The 18,069-nt window shown below is 37.1% G+C and overlaps 1 protein-coding gene across 1 annotated transcript in view; it reads left to right on the top strand.

Moving 5' to 3' along the window:
• BAG4 (BCL2-associated athanogene 4) overlaps window positions 1–17,429 on the top strand; it is a 29,378-nt gene extending 11,949 nt beyond the window's left edge. The window contains exons 2-5 of the mRNA XM_012651099.1: window positions 5,211–5,318; window positions 14,467–14,721; window positions 15,444–15,698; window positions 16,408–17,429. Coding sequence (XP_012506553.1) covers window positions 5,211–5,318; window positions 14,467–14,721; window positions 15,444–15,698; window positions 16,408–16,893 — 1,104 coding nt within the window. The 3' untranslated portion in view covers window positions 16,894–17,429. The remainder of the gene's footprint in view (window positions 1–5,210; window positions 5,319–14,466; window positions 14,722–15,443; window positions 15,699–16,407) is intronic.
• Window positions 17,430–18,069: the final 640 nt, after the last annotated feature.

Genomic DNA, 18,069 nt, shown 5'->3' with positions numbered 1-18,069 from the left:
CTTGAACTCCTGAACTCAAGCAATCCTCCTGCCTAAGCCTCTCGGAGTGCTGGAATTACAGGCATGAGCCACTGTGCCCGGCCTTGAACTGTGCCTAATTTATAAATTAAAGTTTATCATAGATATGTATGATAAAGGAAAAAGCATAGTGTAGATAGAATTCAGTACTATCTGTGGTTTCAGGCATCCACTGGGGGCCTTGGAACATATCCCCTGAGTATAAGGGAGCACTACTATATACATTCTTCTCAAGTGCACATAGAACCTGAGAAGTTCTAGGCCATATACTAGGCCATAAAACAAATCTTAATACATTTAAAAGGATAAACATAATACAAAGTATGTTTTCTAACCATAATATAATGAAATTAGAAATTAACAGAAGGAAAAACTTTGGGAAACTCACAAATATGTGGAAATTAAATAACACTCCTAAATAATGAATGATTGAAGAAGATATTAAAAGGAAAATAGGCCGGGTGTGGTGGCTCACACCTGTAATCCTGGCACTTTGAGAGGCCAGGGTGGGAGGATCGCTGGCCAAGAGTTCAAGACCAGCCTGGGCAACATAGTAAGACTCTATATCTACAAAAAATAAAAATAAATTAGTCTTACATGGTGGCACACACCTACAGTCCCAGCTAATCAGGAGGCTGAGGCAGAAGGATCACTCGAGCCCGGGAGTTTGAGGTTGCTGTGAGCTATGATGATGCCTATGGTAAGCCCAGAAAATAGAAGGAGACCCTGCCTCAAAAAAGAAAGGAAAATAAAAAAACTTTGTGATGAATGAAAATGAAAATATTATAAATCTACCAGAACTTATGAGATGCAGCTAAAGTAGTACTTAGAGGGAAATTTATAGTGGTAAATGATCAGAGTGGAAGTTAATGTAATAGAGAATAGAAGAAATCAGTGCAACTAAAGTCTATTTCTTTCAGAAGATCAACAAAACTGATGAACCTTTAGCTAGATTCAGGAAAAAAAAGAAGACTCAATTATTAGAATCAGGAATGAAAGAAGGGATATTATTACTGACCTTTCAGAAATAAAAAGGATTGTAATGAAATACCATGAATAATTATATACCAGTAATTAGGTAACTTAGATGAAATGAACAAATTATTAGAAAGATGCAAACTTCCAAAACTGACTGAAGAAATAGAAAATCTGAATAGACCTATACCAAGTAAAGAGATTGAATTAGTTAATAACAACAACAAAAACTATCCACAAAAAAAGCCTAAGCTCAGATAGCTTCAGTAGTGAATTCTACTAAACATTTAAAGAATTGATACCAATTCTTCACAAACTCTTCTAAAAATAGAAGAGAACAGATCACTTCTCAACTTATTCTATAAACCATATTACTCTGATATGAAAACCAAAGACATCGTAAGAGAAGAAAACTATATGCCAGTATTTCTTATAAATATGGATAAAAAATCCTCAACAAAACACTAGCATACTGAATCCAGCAACATATGAAAAGAATTATATAGCATGACCAAGTGGGATTTATCCCAGGAATATAAGATTGGTTTAACATCCAAAAATTAATGTAAAACACGTATAAATTGAGTTTTAAAAATCCTTGATTATCTTAACAGATGTAGGAAAAGCATTTGACAAAATCTAGTACCCTTTTGTAATAAAAACTCTGTATAAGCTAGTAATACAAGGAAACTCCCTCAACCTGATAAAGGGCATCTGTGAACCATCCATGTCCAAACTCATACTTATGATTAAAGACTGGGCGTTTTCTCTCTAATAGCAGGAACACGACAAGGATGTCTGTTCTTCCCACGTCTATTTAATATTGTACTGGAGCTTCTAGCTAGAAACCTAGTTAAGCAAGAAAAAAATAAAAAGCCGTTGAAATTGGACAGGAAATAGTAAAACCATCTCTGTTCACAAATGACATGGTTTTATATATAGCAAATTCTAAGGAATCCACCAAAAAACTATTGGAAATCATAAAAGCGTCTACGGCCATATCACCCTGAACACGCCTGATCTCATCTGAGCTAAGGTGGGTGGGCCTGGTTATTACTTGGATGGTAGAGTAATAAATGAGTTCAGGAAGGTTATGGAATACAAGGTTAATGTACAAAAATCATTTGATTTTCTCTACACTAGTGATGAAAAATTCAAAAATGAAATTAACAAAACAATTCTATCTACAATAACTTCAGAAAGAATAAAATAGAAATAAAAAATAAAAAATAAAGTAAAAAAAAAGAATAAAATACTTAGGAATAAATTTAACAAAAGAAGTGCAAAATGAGATTGTGGCTGGTTGCCTGTGCAGGAGCCTGGGAACGTGCTGATCACAGCAGTTACCCTCATCCCCCTGCCATGGTGACCTCATTGCTTAAGCAGCAGCAGCAGCAGCAGCCCATGGCAGCAATATCAGGAACCTGCCCTGGGTTGAAAAATACTGGCCGCAGACACTGAGTGATCTCATTTCTCATCAGAACATTTTGAGTATCATTCAAAATTTGTCAGTAAAGACTGACTGTCATACCCTGCTTCTCTGTGGTCCTCCAGGGACAGGAAAGACATTCACCATCCTAGCTTGTGCTAAATAGATAGACAAAAAGAATTTGGCTCCATGGTCTTGGAGCTGAGTGCTCAAATGACTGAGGAATACATGTTGTTCAGGGACCAATCCTGAGCTTTGCCAGCACAAAGACAATATTTAAGAAAGGCTTTAGGCCCCGCGCGGTGGCTCACGCCTGTAATCCTAGCTCTCTGGGAGGCCGAGGCAGGCGGATTGTTTGAGCTCAGGAGTTCAAAACCGGCCTGAGCAAGAGCGAGACCCCGTCTCTACTAAAATTAGAAGGAAATTAATTGGACAACTAAAAATATATATAAAAAAAAAAATTAGCCGGGCATGGTGGCACATGCCTGTGGTCCAGAGCTAAGTGGAGGGATTGGCCTTTAATAGGATCAGGGACACTTCATTTGTGCTTTCTGAGAAGACAGTAACAGATATGAGTAAATTAGTAGATTTAGTACATAGGAAGACAGAGCTCGTGTCTGACTGCTTCTTTTTTTAAAAAGTGAAATATGAGATAAAGTTAACAGTTGAAAAATGAGGGGTGGGATAAGAGAATCTTGGAGATTTGAGGGAGAAGAAGAGTGAAATAGTTGTTCTAGAGAGTGAGAAGATGACCATACTAAGGAAGTAAGTATAGGACAATTGTTAGGCAGTGCTGAGTGCCTACTTGAGATTTATGGTCATGAATTTAAAGAGAATTTGTTGTGTTTTCTCTGCCAGTATTTACAGGTGGAGTCAGTGGATAATTGGGTTTAAACTGGGCTGGGTTTTTGCAGGGTACGTATATCTGAAGGAAAGAGTGGCAGGTTACTGAGTGGGAGCTGAGTAAGGAAGGATGTGAGGATGTGGGTGGTGTGGAGGATGGGAGAGTTGGGGAGGCAGTAAAAATGTGGGACCTCAGCGATCAGCAGGAAAGGACAGAAACCAAAGTAGCTGTGGGGATTTAGGTATTGGTTGAGCACTGCTGGGTGGGAGGAGTGGTTCAACCCTTATCTTTTTGACTCTGCCCAAGATTCAAATTCTTGGTGGCGAGAAATCAATTGGCCAAAAGCTCACCCCTAAACCAAGAGAAGAAAGGGAGGACATTAATTAGGGGAGTTTACCTGATTGAGAAAGTTAGTAGTTAGGATTTGAAGTTTGTAACATTAAAAAAAAACAACAGGCCAGGCGTGGTGGCTCACACCTGTAATCCCAGCATTTTAGGAGGCTGGGGCGGGTGGTGCTTGAGGCCAGGAGTTTGAGACCAGCCTGAGCAACATAGCAAGACTCTGTCTTTAAAAATAAATAAATAAATAAAACAACTATTCTGCTATCCTCTAGTTTCTATATGCTGTACTGTAAAGGAGATAGTACTTGCTCAGCTCATGTAATGGCAATATAGAATAATTACATGGTTTGAGAACAAAGTATTATGAAACTGGTAAGTAGTGCAGTTAAGATAGTGATAATTAATCTCTCAGTAATTACAACTGCCAGTCAATTTATTTATTTATTCATTTTTTTGGAGATAAAGTCTCACTCTGTTGCCCAGGCTAGAGTGCAGTGGCCTGATCATAGCTCTCTGCAACATCAAACTGCTTGGTTCAAGCGATACTCCGGCCTCAGCATCCCAAGAAGCTGGGACTATAGGAGCATGCCACCACACCCAGCTAATTGTTTAAAAAATTTCTTTGTAAAGATGGAATCTCACTGTGTTGCTCAGGATGGTCTCCAACTGCTAGGCTCAAGTGATCCTCCCACCTTGGTCTCCCAAAGTGCTAGGATTACAGGCATGAGCCACTGTGCCCGGCAGAGTGAATTTCTTTATGAAACGATATTTGAAGTTTTGGAAAACAATTCAAAGATCCTGTTCAAGCTTAACACTATACTTAACCTATATAGTTCAAAGCAAAATAACTCATAGAATACAAATGTATGTATTAAATCAGACTCTAAAAAGTTTTGAGTCAATCTAGTGTCTTTTCAAAGTTTATTGGCTTATTGCAAATCATTGTATTAGTTTTTGGAATTGAAGAGAAAGGCTGAAGAGATTATCGTCGTAGCTAGATTTTCCGGTTGGAATGGTAATTGTTCTATATCAATTTCTGACACTGAGATCATAGGCTGCCAGTAAAAAGTTTAGCTATAGCAGAGAGTCGAGGAATATGAAAAAACTAGAGTGTGGCAAGGCAAAGAATTTGAATATTGAAGATGTATGTGTTTGATGTAAACTTTAGTGTAATATCTTCACATTCAAAAATTATTAGGTAAATACTCTTCTTAACAGTGGCAAAGAACTCGTTTGTTGCACTCATTAAATTAGTGGTGATGAGTGTTAATGATTGGAGACAGATAAAGGTGATCTAGTATCTCTGGTTTTGCTAATCATCTTGACATAGTGGAATTCCTTTATATATCTTTTGGTATCGTGGCATTGGCACAATGCGTAAGAACAGGCTTTTACTAGATAGTCAACAATAATATGTTCTAGAGTGTTTGATTAACCATGTAATATATCTATATCAATTTAATGAGTGGTTTTATAGTGGAGTTCTATTACTTTTTGTCTGTTGCTCTTTTATTTTGATCCTTATAACCTGTCTTTATCAATCTGTCTCAAAATTATATGAGAATGTTGTTAAAAGTGAATTTATTTTTCTTTTTCTCTTAGGAGCAGCCACCATATCCTAGCTACAATTCTAACTATTGGAATTCTGCTGCACGACCTAGGGCTCCCTACCCAAGTACATATCCTGTAAGACCAGAATTGCAAGGCCAGGTATGGTTTAAAATGGACAGAGACTTTCTGAATTTTTTTCTTAATGAATTGATTTATTTTTAGAACCTGTGGTGATTTCATAGTAGTGATGTGGTTTTTTTTTTTTTAATTTAATGAGCTCCATCAATCTCAGTGTTTTTAGCTTAGAGAGATGATAATATCTAGACAAATATTACTTATAGCTTGATGCATAATAGATTATTTCTCAGAATCTGGAAACAACAAACATAAAATGTTCTTATTTTTTAAAATTTGACTTCTTTTGACAAATATTTATTTAACGTGTGTTCATTTATTGATTGCTGGCAATACAGCCTATTGAGAACACATGACATGCATTTGGGGGAGAAATTAACTAAATCTGAAATGAAGTCATTCAAGAAGCCTGCCGTGAGTTAATAAGGTAGCACAGATTAGATCTAAGGATATGGCAGGAGCAACTCAAACAGCCACTTACAGTCTTTTGACAAATATTTAACTTTAAACATTTCAAGTATACAAAAAGAGTACAGGAAATATGTACATTTTTAATGTAGCAACTGGCTTTGTCAATTTTTGTTTGCCACATTTGTTTCAGATTTTTTAAAAGAACAAACAATTGAAGCCCCATATGACACTTCTTTCCATTTTCTGAAGTTATATTTATCCCATATGCGTTCTTACGCTTTTACTACTTGCGTATGTATCCATAAACTTTATACAGTAATCCTTAACATGTTTCTAAATGAGATATGAGTAATTTCATATTAACACCCTCCTGCAGCTTATTTTGCTCAACATTGATTTTCACTTTTCTATTGTACGTCTATGAGACAAGATTTCTCTGGGGTATGGAATTGCTGGGTTTTGTGTATACATCTTCATTAGATACAGCTAAATTACTTTTCAAAATGGTTGTACTAATGAGGAAATGTTTAAAGGTTAGTCACTCATAACCTTGCAACCTTAACAAAGCAATAATTGTCACATCTATGTATTCTTTCTGTTATTTTTTCTATCTAGATACCATATTTCTGTAGGCAAATAATTTTTTAAAAATATGATTGCAATATATACAGCTTTAAAGCAGCTGCATTTAAGCAGCTTTCAAATGAATCCATAGAATTTTAGATCCAGGTTAGAATTCTCTCTAAACTGATGTTCTCTGCAGAATTAAATTTTAAGATCACTGTAAAGAATACTAATATAATTCTCCTGATGATTTCAAATAGTCAAATCTATGTTCAATTCTATTTTAATTTACTAGTGATATGGAGGCTGAAATATGGAAATAAATTTCTTTATGGGGTTGAATAATTAATTCAATTAAAATAAACGACTTTGTTCTTTTTTTATCATCAATTTTTTAAGATTTTTTATCATAATCTTTTAAGATTGATTTTGAGCCAAAAGAATTTTTTATTGAAAGAGGAAGATTTGCTTGTTTACTTAGGAAAATATAAAAATAATTGATTTTTTGTAATGATCATGTATATATGAACTTTTGGATGAGGTTGATCCAAGATAATGGAATGCAAAATAAAGACCATGTTACTGCTTATTGCAAATTTCTATTTTACTTGTGTCAGCCTTGTTCCTGTGACTGAAATGAGAAATGGACATTGTTATCACTAAATGTTGCATGCTTGTGGTTTGGCCACATACCATAAAATTGATCCTTTTAAGCATACAATTCAGTGATTTTTAGTATTTTCACAAAGTTGTGCAACTGTTATTTACTATCTAATTCTAGAACATTTTCATCACACCAAAGAGAAACTCTGTACTTACCACCTCATTTGTTTGTCTTCCCCTCTAATCAACTATCTAGCTCTATGGATTTGTCTGTTCTGGACATTTTATATGGAATCATGCAATATGTGGCCCTCTGTTTCTTGTGTCTTTCACTTAGCATAGTGTTTTAAGGTTCATCCATGTTATGAGGATATACTACATTTAATTTATTCATTCATCAATTGATAGATATTTGGGTAGCTGCTTCTTTTGGCTGTTATGAATAATGCTGCTACAAACATTCATGTACTAATTTTTATGCGGAAATAATGTTTTCAGTACTTTTGGGTATATATTTAGAAGTGGAATTGCTGGGTCATATGGTAACCCTATGTTTAACATTTTGAGGAACTGTCAAACTGTTTTCCAAAGCAACCGCACCATTTTATATTCCCATCAGCAATATACGAGGGTTTTAATTTCTCCATATCCTTGCCAATGCTTGTTATTTTTCTTTTTAAAAAAACATTATAGCCATCTTAGAATAGTAGGTGTGAGGTAGTATCTCGTTGTGGTTTTGATTTGCAGTTCTGTGATGACTAATGATGTTGAGCATATTTTCATGTGCTTGTTAGCCATTTGTATATCTTGTTTGGAGAAATGTCTATTCAGAACCTTTGCCCACTTTTAAGTTGGGTTATTTGTCTTTTTATTGTTCAGTTTTTTTTTGTTTTTTTTTTGAGGCAGAGTCTCACTCTTTTGCCTTGGCTAGAGTGAGTGCCGTGGCGTCAGCCTAGCTCACAGCAACCTCACACTCCTGGGCTCAAGCAATCCTTCTGCCTCAGCCTCCCAAGTAGCTGGGACTACAGGCATGCACCACCATGCCCGGCTAGTTTTTTCTATTTATTTTTAGTTGTCCGATTAATTTCTTCCTATTTTTAGTAGAGACGGGGTCTCGCTCTTGCTCAGGCTGGTTCTGAACTCCTGAGATCAAACAATGCGCCCGCCTCCCAGAGTGCTAGGATTACAGGCGTGAGCCACCGCGCCCAGCCTATTGTTCAGTTTTAAGCCTTCTTTATACAAGAAGATTTCTTTAAGACTTCTAGATACAAGTCTCTTATCAAATACAGTCATGCATCGCTTAAAGATGGGGATACATTTCTGAGAATGAATTGTTAGGTAATTTTGTTGTCGTGAGGATGTCATAGCAGGCATTTACACAAACTGACATGGGATAGCCTACGGCACACCTAGGCTATATGGTATAGCCTAATACTCCTGAGCTACAAACCTGCACAGCAAATTACTAAGTACTGTAGGCAACTGTAACACAGTAAGTATTTGTGTATCTATACACATCTAAACATAGAGAAGGTACATTGGAAATACGGTATAAGAGATAAAAAATGGTACACCTCTATAAGGGCACTTCCCATGAATGGAGCTTGCAGGACTAGAAGTTGCTCCTGGGTGAGTCAGTGAGTGGTGAGTGAATGTGAAGGCCTAGGAAATTACTGTGCAGTACTGTAGACTTTATAAACACTGTACATTTAGTCTATACTAAATTTATAAAACAATACTTTTCTTTCTTCAATAATAACTTTAGCTTACTGTAAATTTTTTACTCTATAAGCTTTTAACTTTTGACTCTTTCGTAATAAATAATACTTAGCTTAAAACATAAACACATTGTACAGCTGTATAAAAATACTTTCGTTCTTTGTATCCTTATTCTATAAACTTGTTTCTATTTACTTTTTTTTTTTTAAGTTTTTTATTAAAAACTAAGACATAAATGCACATTAGCCTAGGCCTACACAGGCCAGGGTCATCAGTATCACTGCCTTCCATCTCTGCATCTTCTCCCCCTGGAAGGCCTTCAGGGGCAGTAACACACATGGAGCTGTCATCTCCTGTGATAATCCTGGTTCTGGAATATTTCCTCAAGGATCTGCCTGAGGCTGTTTTACAGTTAATGCTTTTTTTTTTTTTTAAATAAATAGGAGTATACTCTTAAAATAACCATAAAAAGTATAGTATAGTAAATACATAAACCAGTAAGTAACATAGTCATTATCAAGTCATTAACATTATCATTATCAAGAATTGCGTATTGTATATAATTATATATACTAGACTTTTATGTGGCTGGCAGCACAGTAGGTTTGTTTACACCAGCATCATCACAAACATGTGAGTAATGCCTTGCACTACCATATTATGACATATATGACATCATTAGCTGATAGGAATTTTTCAGCTCCATTATAATCTTATGGGACCATCATCCTATACACAGTCTGTCATTGACTGAAACATCATTATATGATGCATGACTGGATATGATTTGCAAACATTTTCTCCCATTCTGTGGATATTGTCCTTTCACTCTCTTGATGCCCTTTGAAGCACAAAAGTTTTTAGTTTTGATAAAGTCTAATTTATCTGTTTTATCTTTTCTTGCTCTTGTTTTTGAGGTCTTATCTAAGAAGGCTTTGACAACCAGGCGCAGTGACTCATGCCTGTAATCCCAGCACTTTGGGAGGCCAAGGCAGGAGGTTCACTTGAGGCCAGGAGTTTGAGACCAGCCTGGGCAACACATTAAGACCCCATCTCTAAAAAAAAAAAAAAAACTTGAAAAAATTAGTTGGGCATGGTGGTACTGTTGTCCCAGCTACTTAGGAGGTTGAGGCAGGAGGATCCCTTGAGCCCAGGAGTTCAAGGTTATAGTGAGCTATGATCACACCACTGCACTCTGGCTTGGGCAACAGAGCAAGACCCTGTCTCTAAAAAAATAAAAATAAAAAATAAGAAGGCTTTGACTAACCAAAGGACACAAAGATTTATTTCTGTATTTTCTTCTAAGAATGTTAGGAATAGTTTGAATGCTCACATTTAGGTCTGTGATCCATTGTAAGTTAATTTTTGTAATACAGTGTGAAGTAGGGTCCAACTTCATTTTTTTCCACGTAAATAGCCACATGTCTTAGAACCATCTGTTGAAAAAAACTATGCTTTCTCCATTGAATTGTCTTGGTACCCTTCTTGAAAATCTTAAATGTACGAGTTTATTTCCAGACTCTCAATTCTGTTCCGTTGATCTATATGTCTGTCCTTGAGCCAGTACCAAACTGTTTTGATTATTGTAGCTTTGTAGAAAATTTGAAATCAGGAACTGTGAGTTCTCCAACTTTCTTTTTGAAGATTGTTTTGGCAATTCTTGGTCCCTTGCATTTCCATATGAATTTTAGGATCAACTTGTCAATTTCTGCAAAAGGGTGGCTGGGATTTTCATTGGTATTGTGTATAGGTCAATTTGAGGAGTAGCATGCATTACTTTTACAGTTAATATAAGAGGGAGAGAAACTCCTTAAAATCATTAGTTACAAGTTCTCTCAGTAATGTTAATTTTTCTGATTTCACTGATTGATCTTACTGATAAATATTGATTTTTCTTATATTTCCCCCTTAGATAAAAGAATTTATTACATTTATATATTACATAAACTCAAGATTTACTCATAATTTAGTAATAACTTTTTAATAGCAACAGTAATAATATGAGAGAGCTTTTAGATACAACATACAAGTTTCTGGATTTTAAAATAACCCAAAGGTATCTAGACATATACCTGTTTGGGATTAGCATGTGTGTAGTTTCTGGTGAAACATCACATGGAGATTATATATTTATCTTCTAACCACAATAGACTCCTATAGTGATATGTAGATATGATTGGTTTCCTTTTTAAAAAATTTGATAATATCACCTGTTTTGCCTTCTAGCTGCATGCTTGTGTTAGCCTTGGCACGTGGTCATTCTGTTTGATAGGTTTTATAAATCTTAAAAATTCTAATTCAGAAACAGCTCTATTAAACCAAGAATGTATAATTTGTTGCATTTTTTTTCTGAGAGTGTAGAATTTACATCCATTTTTTAAGAAGCTGTTAATGATGCTAAGGCATCTGTCCAGTCTGCACAGCTGCTTAGCTTGCTGTGCTCTAGGTGCAGTTGATGAGCTGTGCATGTATCTGGGCAATATTGGAAATAAAGCTTTGAGGCACATGGAGGGTGGTTTATGGAGTAGGGTGTGAGCAGCACTGACATTCACAATCTCAGAGGCTGCATCTCTGGAGGCAGAAGATGTTGTCTCATCAGACTGTTGATGAATTTCATGAGGTTTTCTCTGAATTCTTCAAACTCAGTTGAGTTGTTTCTTATTTGCTCTTAACTCCAGCATTTCCATCACGGACTTCTGTAGGCGATGGAAATCTGTCTTCTGAAGCCCCAGAAGCATTTTCTTTCTTTGTATCAAGGCTCTGAAGTGGGGCAAGGAACTCCTCTATTTTCTTTGCTGTGCTCCAAGTGTAAACCTAAAATAACAAGAGAGGGGCTCTCCAAAGAAAGGAATTTGTTTGGGAATAAACAGGGAATTATAATCCAGGATGAGCATGTTATGACGAATCATTGGTGCATCCAGAGATGATGTGGTAAGGGGAAACTTTTCAAGAGAAAAAGGAGAAGTCCACGTAAGCTGTTTTGAAACAAACATCATTGGTCACAGGGGCCTGTTGTAGGAGCTGATGTTAACTCATTGGTGGAAACAGCTGTTGCTAAGCAAATGTTCTTATGAGGGTGGCTTGTCTGAAATGCTTCAGTCTTGAGGAATTTTTTGTGATAAGTCCTCTTACACACGTATGTGTAGGACAAGCAAGATGAACAGAGCATACGGGGATTTCACATGGGTTTTTAGAAAGTCCTTGTGATCGTACTTATTTCAGACGTGTGCACAGGAGACCCCTCCTTCATGACCTCTGGGTTCCGCCTTGCCCTGGGTCTGTCGTAAGCGACTGCATCTTGGCCTCGGCAACTTTCACACAAGCTACTTTTCAGATGAAGACTTAAAAACTTTGAGGCATTTTTGAAATAGGATCATTAGCTCATCCTTAGCAAACCTCTTTAGCAACTGCAAGGCTGATATATAACCTTCTGACTCCATGTTCTTTTGTAAACATGCATGTTGCTGTTTTGTGGTCTATTGACATAGTGGTTGTTTGGGGAAAGAAGCTATGAACTCATGAAGACATCTCAAAACCAGGAAGTAATTCCAGGAATTACGGACATTTTCAAACATAAAAGTAGTGAGAATAGCATGATAAACTACCACGTACCCATCTGTCGGCTTCTTTGAGTATCAGTATGTGGCCATCTTGTTTTTATTCTTGGAGTATTTTGAAGCAATTCCAGACATCATATATATCACTTGTAAATATCTAAGCATGTGTCTTTAAAATATAAGGAAGTTTTGAAAACATACCACAATGTCATTATTAAAACTTAAAAAAAAAGAAACCCTAATTCTTTTTTTTTTTTTTTTAATAATTTTTTTTTTTGAGACAGAGAGTCTCACTCTGTTGCCCGGGCTAGAGTGCTGTGGCGTCAGCCTAGCTCACAGGAACCTCAGACTCCTGGGCTCAAGTGATCCTTCTGCCTCAGCCTCCCGAGTAGGTGGGACTACAGGCATGCGCCACCATGCCCAGCTAATTTTTTTATATATATATTTTTAGTTGTCCAGATAATTTCTTTCCATTTTTAGTAGAGACGGGGTCTTGCTCTTTTTCAGGCTGGTCTCACACTCTTGACCTCAAACAATCCGCCTGCCTCAGCCTTCCAGAGTGCTAGGATTACAGGCGTGAGCCACCGCGCCCAGCCAACCCTAGTTATTTAAAATCATTAAATATCTGGTCAGTTCTAAAAATAAATTTTTAAGACCGAATAAAATGCCTTCAATGAATAGTCCTTAATCTACTTAATCATTCCATTAGTACAGGATTTTTAGGTTGTTTACAATTTTGTGCGATTATAAATAATGCTGTGATGAATAACTTCATGCCTATGACTTATTCTCTAGTTGAGTCATTTCCTCAGGAAGGATTTCTAGAAGCTGAATAACAGTACAAAAAGTCACATGATGTTTTATCAAGTCTCCAACTGTGTGTGTTGTATTAAGGAGTTCTTTGTTTAGGCCGGAGATCTTAACAGACTCTTAGTTTTAACAAAGAAATTATTCATTGCTGTTCTGCTCTGGAATGCATTGCTGGCTCTTTCATTGCACCTGACCATGCATGGAATTCTTTGGTCACGTATATTCTTGTACTTAAAGTGGAAAAGATCATATAGTTTTAGAGACAGAGATGAGTACAAGAAAACTTGATTCTTTGTATTTACTATTTACTATTTTACCATTTACTAAAAGCTAAGCCTGGCATGGTGGCTCATACTTGTAATCCCAGCATTTTGGGAGGCTGAGGCAGGAGGATTGCTTGAGGCCAGGAGTTTGAGACCAGCCTGGACAACACAGCAAGATCCCATCTTTACAAAAAGTAAGAAAAATTAGCTGGATGTAGTGGCGTGTGCCTGTAGTCCTGGCTGCCTGGGAAGCTGAGGCAGGAGGATTGAGCCTAGGAGTTTGAGGTTGCAGTGAGCCATGATCATGCCACTGCACTTCAGCCCAGGGAACAGAACAAGACCCTGTCTCCAAAAAAAAAAGCTAAAGTAGAAATTAACAGAAAACATTAAGGAAATCATTTAAATTTAGCATTAAGCTTTAAAAAAAATCTTGTTTGGATTATTAAATTGAGGATTCTGAGTGTCAATTATAGTCTTAGTAGGTGATTCACAACTACAGTGAGCAATATATGAGGAATTTATCTCTGCTGTCTGTTGTTGGTATTACTTGGGTTGCAGAGCAGTGGTATGATGAAAAGAACATGGACTTTGGAGTTAGATCTGGGTTCATTTCTTGACCCTGCCATGATAATATTAACAACAGTGATCATATAAATAATTACCATTTATTGAGCATACTATGTGCCAGACACTATGCTAAGCCTTTTGTATATGTCATCTTATTTAATTTTCACCATAACCCTGCAAGATAAGTTTATGATCTTCTTGATGGAGAAACTGAAGCTAAGAGCAGTTAAATACAAAGCCTATGGCAGAGCTAGGTCTGTCTCTGTGATTTTTTTTTTTTTCTGTTATATCATGGTATTTTCTCCTTTCTCTATCCATGCTTCCAGATTTCCCAGAATCCTCTCCCCAGTCTCTGGGTACAAGCCCCCCTCTGCTTTTGCGTGCAATTGTTAGCTGTACTTAAGGAAACATGCGAGAACCATGTTCTGAGGCCATCACTACATCATCACAATACACTTTCCCATTGTTACAACAGAGACTCTACAGGTATTGCCTGAGTTCAAGAGATTGGCATATGGTTATAGCAGATGAGAGGAAGAACGCTTCAGAGGTTGCTTGAGTAGTTCACATCTCTTTTCTTCCCAAAGTTTTCAAGGTTGGGCATTAAGTCAGGGCATTTCAGCTCTTCCATCTATTCACTTTTTTTCTCCCAACTTTGTTTTTTGTTTTTTTTTTCAGAGTTTGAATTCTTATACAAATGGAGCATATGGTCCAACGTATCCCCCTGGCCCTGGGGCAAATACTGCCTCTTACTCTGGGGCTTATTACGCACCTGGATATACTCAGACCAATTACTCCACAGAAGTTCCAAGCACTTACCGTTCACCTGGTGACAGCCCAACTCCAGTCTCTCGATGGATATATGCCCAACAGGACTGTCAGACTGAAGCCCCCCCTCTTAGGGGGCAGGTTCCAGGATATCCTGCTTCGCAGGTGAGTTGTTTTCTGTTGGGAAAAAATTAAAAGTCTGTCCCTCTTCAGTCGTAAACAGTGGAAGGGTATCTATTTACACTAGTGCCGATTTAAGAAAACACTTCCAGATTGGGAAGGCGAGGACTGCTTTTATGTTGATGGCCTTCTTTCTTACAGCAGCTATTGCAGTAACGGCTGAATGGATTTTGGCTGAAGGTACCTTATAGATATCATAATGATAAAACTTTTATACCGAAAAAAGTCTTTAGAGAGCTGTTGCTTGGAAGTTTCCCTATCTTGCCTATCTTAGCCTTTTTTAGTGCTGTTAGGTTAATATTTTTTAATATCCTTTGAATGATACCATGTTTATTTCTCTATTCCCTTTCAGAGGAGTTCTATTATGTCTTTATGTTTTCTTACAGCATATGGGTCCATTTGTTTATAGTGTCTATGGGACACACTTACACTGTGCTTCTTGCATTGACCTTTAGGCCTTATTCCTTTTTAGTTTTATTGTCACCAGATCTACCCCTGGTATCTTTGGAACCAAGTTTTTTAAGGCTTGGAGAAATTATTGCAACTGATTAATTAGAGTTGCTATAATTTAGCCTAGTAGCAGCTAAGTATACTCTATTAAGCAGACAGGAAGCATCTCAGAGTCTGCCCATATCAGAATATTTTCATTACTTCTTTAAGTTTTTTTTTTTAAGCAATGACCAGCATATTTCTTCCTCTCAATCTAGAACCCTGGAGTGACCCTGCCTCACTATCCTTATGGGGATGGGAATCATAATGTTCCACAGTCGGGACCACCCGTACGGCCACAGGAGGATGCGTGGGCTTCTCCTGGGGCTTACGGAATGAGCGCCCGTTACCCCTGGCCTGCAGCTGCGCCTGCAGCGCCTCCTGGGAATCTGTACATGACCGAAAGTACTTCACCATGGCCCAGCAGTGGCTCCCCTCAGCCACCTCCTTCACCACCTCTCCAGCAGCCCAAGGTAGGGCTTTGAAATGTTCCTCTGATGTTTGGGTAGTTAGGAGAGTACCACACGGGAGTTTTCTGCATTGGTCTGTGTTAAATGGGGGCTAACTGCAAAAAGTTGCTTTACCTCAGCCCAGATTCTTTCTTTTTTTTCAATAGACTTTATTTTTTAGAGAAGGTTTAGGTTCACATCCTTTATTTTAAAAGACAGAAAATGCCCATTTTCTGTTTGTTGTAATTTTACCTGAACGTTAAATACAAAGATTGTATTTTACTACCTCAAATAGTCTATGGATGGAAGACAAAGCTAATGTGAAATATCTGCAGTATTAGCTTGTATGTAAAACCATAGCTTGAAAGTCGTCTGCTGTGGCTGTGTTCCTTTTCAAGATCGGTCTTGAGGTTTTCACCCTTTAGGGGAAAACTATCTAATTCTTATTGACTAAGTCACTGGATGGATTGTGAGGTGGTGAGGTTAGATTGTGAGGTGCTCGTGATGACGACCTGCCCCAGGAATTCTCTGCCCTTTGCTCGACAGGGCACTCCTTTTTATCTTCTTAGGACTGTATTTTTCTCAAATGATTAAGGAGGGAGGTCCAGTTTTATTGGTGGGGAATCTTTTCATGTACCCTCCAGGTCAGGTGAAAGATGTGGGCTAACAAATCTGATGTTAATGGATTCCCACTAAAACAGCTTTTTTCCCCTTTTTGCTCTCCCATTCCAAGGATTCCTCATACTCCTATAGCCAATCAGATCAAGGCATGAACCGGCACAACTTCCCTTGCAGTGTCCATCAGTACGAATCCTCGGGAACGATGAACAATGATAATTCAGATCTTGTGGATTCCCAAGTCCAATATAGTGCTGAGCCTCAGCTGTATGGTAATGCCACCAACGAACATCCCAACAATCAAGATCAAAGTAATAATCTTCCTGAAGAGTGCTTATCTTCAGATGAAGGTACTCCCCCAAGTATTAAAAAAATCATACACGTGCTGGAGAAGGTCCAGTATCTTGAACAAGAAGTAGAAGAGTTCGTAGGAAAAAAGACAGACAAAGCATACTGGCTTCTGGAAGAAATGCTAACCAAGGAACTTTTGGAACTGGATTCAGTTGAAACTGGGGGCCAGGACTCTGTCCGGCAGGCCCGGAAAGAGGCTGTTTGTAAGATCCAGGCCATACTGGAAAAATTAGAAAAAAAAGGATTATGAAAGGATTTAGAACAAAGCGGAAGCCTGTTACTAACTTGACCAAAGAACTCTTGATTTTGGTTAATTACCCTCTTTTCTAAATGCCTGTTGATGACAAGAAGCAATACATTCCAACTTTCCTTTGATTTAAAATGTGAAAAAACTGATAAAGGAATGGAAGAACATTTTAGTTATGAAGTTGCTTTCAGTTTTCAGACGAATGAATGTAATAGGAAACTATGGAGCTAACAATATTGCCAAGTAGATTCACTCCTTAAGAAATTTATGGATTTCTGTAAGCTGCTTCTTATCAGCAGGAGGGAAATACACTTTATGTAACAGGCTTAATAGAAACCTACCAGATGAGACTGGCTATAATCTGAGACAAATAGAATCTCTCTTTTTTTTTTTTTAAACATCTGGATGACTTGTCACATTTTTGTACGTTGTGACTGCTTTCAGCATACCCTTCATGTGTAAATTACAGTTTAGACTTTAGATTCTTGGACTTGTTTTGTTACTTGCAGTTCACAAATATAGTATTCTCTACTTCTTGGTACATTTTGTAGTAATATGTTTAATATAATTATTCAAGAGACTATATTGACAGCCAGATAGTGTGGCAATTCTGAATGAATTTATATCTTTTCACCACTTGAATATATTGCAATGTGTAGTGAGTTCCCGAGGTAAATTTGTCTTCCGTGTTGTATAGAGTGTTAGAGTTTGTACCACTTTTGCTTTTCATGGTAGTAGTGGAAGGCGAATTTAGAAATGGCATTGACATAGAATGAAAATGTTTGTGGACACTTTTCTTTTTTATTGTATTTGGATAAAGATCCATTTTAAAATTACCTGTTTTTTTTTTAACAAAGTGTAATTATCTTTTCACTATTGCTGCTTCCATAGAGAGCATTGTGATAGATAACAGATGAAACATTAAATGCCATAGTGAGTAGAAATAATGATTACAAAAGTAATAGATATAATTATTTAGTAATACCATTCTCCATCTAAGATTAATTTCACCGTCAAGGTCCCTATGAGCAGATTTCAGCTCAGTTTATAGTGAAAAGTAATGAGGGTTAAAGGGTATTCATGCTCAGGGAATGAATCAGCCATAGCTAGAGTGGGAAATTAATTATTTTCTTCTTTTAAAGGTAGATTTGATGTTTATCTTTATTTCTCTAGAGTAAA

The sequence above is a fragment of the Propithecus coquereli genome, unplaced genomic scaffold (genome assembly GCF_000956105.1).
Source record: "Propithecus coquereli isolate 6110/MARCELLA unplaced genomic scaffold, Pcoq_1.0 Scaffold349, whole genome shotgun sequence".
NCBI lineage: Eukaryota > Metazoa > Chordata > Mammalia > Primates > Indriidae > Propithecus > Propithecus coquereli.
Note: the sequence above shows the minus strand (reverse complement) of the source record. Positions and strands in the feature narration are given on the sequence as shown.